Source organism: Nerophis lumbriciformis, linkage group LG07 (genome assembly GCF_033978685.3).
Source record: "Nerophis lumbriciformis linkage group LG07, RoL_Nlum_v2.1, whole genome shotgun sequence".
In the NCBI taxonomy this organism is placed as follows: Eukaryota; Metazoa; Chordata; class Actinopteri; order Syngnathiformes; family Syngnathidae; genus Nerophis; species Nerophis lumbriciformis.
The window spans coordinates 6,267,501-6,272,856 of NC_084554.2; the positions used below are offsets into that span (position 1 = coordinate 6,267,501).

At 46.8% G+C, this 5,356-nt stretch overlaps 1 protein-coding gene across 1 annotated transcript in view; it reads left to right on the plus strand.

Moving 5' to 3' along the window:
- LOC133609162 (major histocompatibility complex class I-related gene protein-like) overlaps window positions 1-3,885 on the plus strand; it is a 13,703-nt gene extending 9,818 nt beyond the window's left edge. Inside the window, exons 2-3 of the mRNA XM_072913578.1 lie at window positions 2,663-2,971; window positions 3,836-3,885. Coding sequence (XP_072769679.1) covers window positions 2,663-2,971; window positions 3,836-3,885 — 359 coding nt within the window. The remainder of the gene's footprint in view (window positions 1-2,662; window positions 2,972-3,835) is intronic.
- Window positions 3,886-5,356: the final 1,471 nt, after the last annotated feature.

Genomic DNA, 5,356 nt, shown 5'->3' on the forward strand with positions numbered 1-5,356 from the left:
TCTTTACCTCCATCCACACCTTCTCCCCATCTTTACCTCCATCCACACCTTCTCTCCATCTTTACCTCCATCCACACCTTCTCTCCATCTTTACCTCCATCCACACCTTCTCTCCATCTTTACTTCCATCCACACCTTCTCTCCATCTTTACCTCCATCCACACCTTCTCCCCATCTTTACCTCCATCCACACCTTCTCTCCATCCTTACCTTGATCCACACCTTCTCTCCATCTTTACCTCTATCCACCCCTTCTCTCCATCTTTACCTTCATCCACACCTTCTCTCCATCTTTACCTCCATCCACACCTTCTCTCCATCTTTACCTCCATCCACACCTTCTCTCCATCTTTACCTCCATCCACACCTTCTCTCCATCTTTACCTCCATCCACACCTTCTCTCCATCTTTACCTCCATCCACACCTTCTCTCCATCTTTACCTCCATCCACACCGTCTCTCCATCTTTACCTCCATCCACACCTTCTCTCCATCTTTACCTCCATCCACCCCTCCTTTCCATCTTTACCTCATCCACACCTTCTCTCCATCTTTACCTCCATCCACACCTTCTCTCCATCTTTACCTTCATCCCACCTTCTCTCCATCTTTACCTCCATCCACCCCTCTTCTCCACCTTTACCTCCATCCACACCTTCTCTCCATCTTTACCTCCATCCACCCCTCTTCTCCATTTTTACCTCCATCCACATCGTCTCTCCATCTTTACCTCCATCCACACCTTCTCTCCATCTTTACCTCCATCCACACCGTCTCTCCATCTTTATCTCCATCCACACCTTCTCTCCATCTTTACCTCCATCCACACCTTCTCTCCATCTTTACCTTCATCCACGCCTCTCCATCTTTACCTCCATCCACACCTTCTCTCCATCTTTACCTCCATCCACACCTTCTCTCCATCTTTACCTTCATCCACACCTTCTCTCCATCTTTACCTCCATCCACACCGTCTCTCCATCTTTATCTCCATCCACACCTTCTCTCCATCTTTACCTCCATCCACACCTTCTCTCCATCTTTACCTTCATCCACGCCTCTCCATCTTTACCTCCATCCACACCTTCTCTCCATCTTTACCTCCATCCACACCTTCTCTCCATCTTTACCTTCATCCACACCTCTCCATCTTTACCTCAATCCACACCTTCTCTCCATCTTTACCTCCATCCACACCTTCTCTCCATCTTTACCTCCATCCACACCTTCTCTCCATATTTACCTCCATCCACACCTTCTCTCCATATTTACCTCCATCCACACCTTCTCTCCATCTTTACCTCCATCCACACCTTCTCTCCATCTTTACCTCCATCCACACCTTCTCTCCATTTTTACCTCCATCCACACCTTCTCTCCATCTTTACCTCTATCCACCCCTTCTCTCCATCTTTACCTCCATCCACACCTTCTCTTCATCCCTACCTCCATCCACACGTCTCTCCATCTTTACCTCCATCCACACTCCCTCTCCATCTTTACCTCCATCCACACCGTCTCTCCATCTTTACCTCCATCCACACCTTCTCTCCATCTTTACCTCCATCCACCCCTCCTTTCCATCTTTACCTCATCCACACCTTCTCTCCATCTTTACCTCCATCCACACCTTCTCTCCATCTTTACCTTCATCCCACCTTCTCTCCATCTTTACCTCCATCCACCCCTCTTCTCCACCTTTACCTCCATCCACACCTTCTCTCCATCTTTACCTCCATCCACCCCTCTTCTCCATCTTTACCTCCATCCACATCGTCTCTCCATCTTTACCTCCATCCACACCTTCTCTCCATCTTTACCTCCATCCACACCGTCTCTCCATCTTTACCTCCATCCACACCTTCTCTCCATCTTTACCTCCATCCACACCTTCTCTCCATCTTTACCTCCATCCACACCTTCTCTCCATCTTTACCTCCATCCACACCTTCTCTCCATCTTTACCTCCATCCACACCTTCTCTCCATCTTTACCTCCATCCACACCGTCTCTCCATCTTTACCTCCATCCACACCTTCTCTCCATCTTTACCTCCATCCACCCCTCCTTTCCATCTTTACCTCATCCACACCTTCTCTCCATCTTTACCTCCATCCACACCTTCTCTCCATCTTTACCTTCATCCCACCTTCTCTCCATCTTTACCTCCATCCACCCCTCTTCTCCACCTTTACCTCCATCCACACCTTCTCTCCATCTTTACCTCCATCCACCCCTCTTCTCCATTTTTACCTCCATCCACATCGTCTCTCCATCTTTACCTCCACCCACACCTTCTCTCCATCTTTACCTCCATCCACACCGTCTCTCCATCTTTACCTCCATCCCCACCTTCTCTCCATCTTTACCTTCATCCCACCTTCTCTCCATCTTTACCTCCATCCACCCCTCTTCTCCACCTTTACCTCCATCCACACCTTCTCTCCATCTTTACCTCCATCCACCCCTCTTCTCCATTTTTACCTCCATCCACATCGTCTCTCCATCTTTACCTCCATCCACACCTTCTCTCCATCTTTACCTCCATCCACACCGTCTCTCCATCTTTATCTCCATCCACACCTTCTCTCCATCTTTACCTCCATCCACACCTTCTCCCCACGTTGTCTTCTGTTCACACGTGACATCACTTCCTGTGCAGAGCTTCCAGAGGTGTTCCTCCTCCAGAAGACGCCATCCTCTCCAGTCACCTGCATGGCGACAGGTTTCTACCCCGACTTAGCCGACCTGTTTTGGAGGAAAGACGGCGAGCAGATCTTCGAGGACGTGGAGCACGGAGAGCTGCTCCCCAACCACGACGGAACCTTCCAGATGTCGGTGGAGCTGAAAGTGGAGGTGACGGCCGAGGTGGAGGGCAAGTACGAATGTGTGTTCCAGCTGTCTGGCGTCAAGGAGGACCTGGTCACCAAGCTGGAGAGAAGAAGCATCCTGAGCAACGCAAGCCATGAAGGTGAGAAAGACACATTTAGTTGGAGATGTTTCCCATCACAAGTCCACCTGTCACCATTATTGATCCATGTCACCATGACAACGCTTGACGTCTGCATGCAAAGTAGTCATGAAGGTTTCCTCTTCATGCTTTGTCACTCCACTTGTGCTTTTTTGCTCTCCACAGACAACTGGAGCGTCGCCCTCGCTGCCACGGCGGCGGTCGTCGCTGTGGCGGCCGTCCTGGCGGCCATCATCATCGTCATGGTCAGGCGTCACAGAAACAGACAAGGTGAGGGACACCAATGTCCTCCGTCTTCTTCTTCTTCTTCTCGGTCCAGGCCGTGAGTTGATGCTTTCATCCGGGCTGCATGTTTTAGTTGCCTTCCAGCCAAACACTCAAAGATCCACAGAGACAGAGCGCACACTCTCACATAGAAACACGTGAGGAAAAAGTCCATTTCACCTTGTTTCACTTTCATTTCAGCCCAGTACGATCCAGCTCGTAAGTAAAACATCTTTTCTTTGAGCCGCAAGAAACAAAGCCGTGGTGAAGCGTCACTCACATGGAGGTCTGATGTGGACCTTTGTTACAAGTTTAGCCTGAAAATCCCAACTTGAGCTGACTCCTTCACAATAAAAGACCCTCCTGTGAGCACACGCAATACAAAGTGTGGCATATCTCACGTTTGACATGAGTCCTCATGATGAGGATCAGCCAAATGAGACCTCAAGTGTGCTGACTCATCAAGAAGGTATCCTAGTCAGGAAGTAGAAGAGCAGCACTCTGCTTCTTCATGTTTCCAAGTCACACCTCAAAGATCTGATGTGAGTGACGAGGCACCTTCTGGATGTTCTTCCTTCACCGTTTGCGTTTGTCCCGCAGCTCGCCACGGCGGCGTGGAGCTCTCCGAGAGGGTGGCGGCTGAAGGCTGAGTAAGTCTGCACCTCCAAATGTTCTTGTGTGAAGATGATGTTCAACTTGCTTCTGTTGGGAATGTGCTGAGTCATCTTCTTCCTCCAGGATGCTTTGTGCACTGGAACACAGAGAGATGTCTCCATCGCTGAGGGACGTCATGGAGATGTGCTTTGTTCTTCATCCCACTGCTCCTCACGCTATTCCATCTATTCTTCTTTGGCCGTTAAAATACTTTCAACATCAAACGTTGGTGGCTATAAAATCATTCGGGGCTCACGTTTAATGGCCTTGACATCATGACGAGGATTTCTTCTTTCTTTGAATGGCCGCTGCTTATGATCAATATCACATTGTGTCACATCTCTGTCAATAAATCCGTTTGTTCTCCACTCGCCTCGCACTGCTTTCTTGGCGACCAGGAAGGCTCTCGCTCATAACAATGGTAGAAATAGCTCATTTTTATTTATCTTGTATTTTTTCATTCAACACTTAAATCCCTAGATCAGTTTCAGGTTTATCCGTCCATATCATATTCTTTTTTTAATTTTTGATGCCCTTTTTGTCAAAACCCTGTTTTGTTATGGCAAAACCACTAAATAATAATTTTTACTAAACGTAATTGCAATCTTAAATAGGTCAATAATTCATAACATCATTGATTTTAATTCATTCAATTTTGAGCAATGACAATTAAAAAATGTCTTAAAAATGTTAAAAATGTATTTATTTTTTTACTTTCAACACTTAAGTCTCTCGATAAACTTCAGATCCATTCCTCGTTTCTGTGACGACCTGTCACGTCAGGTGTCACATGGTCTGCTTGCGTTTGTGTTTATCTCCTAGTCAGCGCTCTTATTTTGGTCCCACTTCCTGTTTGTCTCCCTAAGCGCTATTCCTTCCTCACCTGTCGCTGATTGGCAGCCTGGCCACACCTGGTCATGGGGTGAGGGTGATGGGTCAAATGCAGAGGATAATCTCACCACACCTAGTGTGTGTGTGACAATCATTGCTACTTTAACTTGAACTGACCAGCTGGCTTCTATTTATGCCTGCCTCGCCCTCCAGTCAGGGCTCAAGGATTGTTTTGTTAAAGGTTACTCTGGTTTGCTTTATGCTGCTTATGCTTCTGTGCACTTCCCTGCTGCACCTCCTTGTGCTGCCTGTGGGAATTAAAAGACTCTCACCTGTACGTCGTCCTCCTGTCTCCTGCATCTTGGGGTCACAACTAGAGCAGCCATGCGAGTACGTGACAACTTCTCAATTTTTTATTTGTTTTTGCCATTTTAGTCAAAAACCTTTTTGTTTTTAAGGCAAACACAAAATATCCAATATTTTCCCGGAAAAATATTTTGAAGTCAAATGTTTGAAGTGACGTACACTGTAAAAACTCTTTCAGTTGTATTGTCCTTTTTATTTTATTTGTAAAAGTATATTTATTCCAATAAATCAATTTATTTATATATATAAAAGTGTGAATATTTTCGTAAC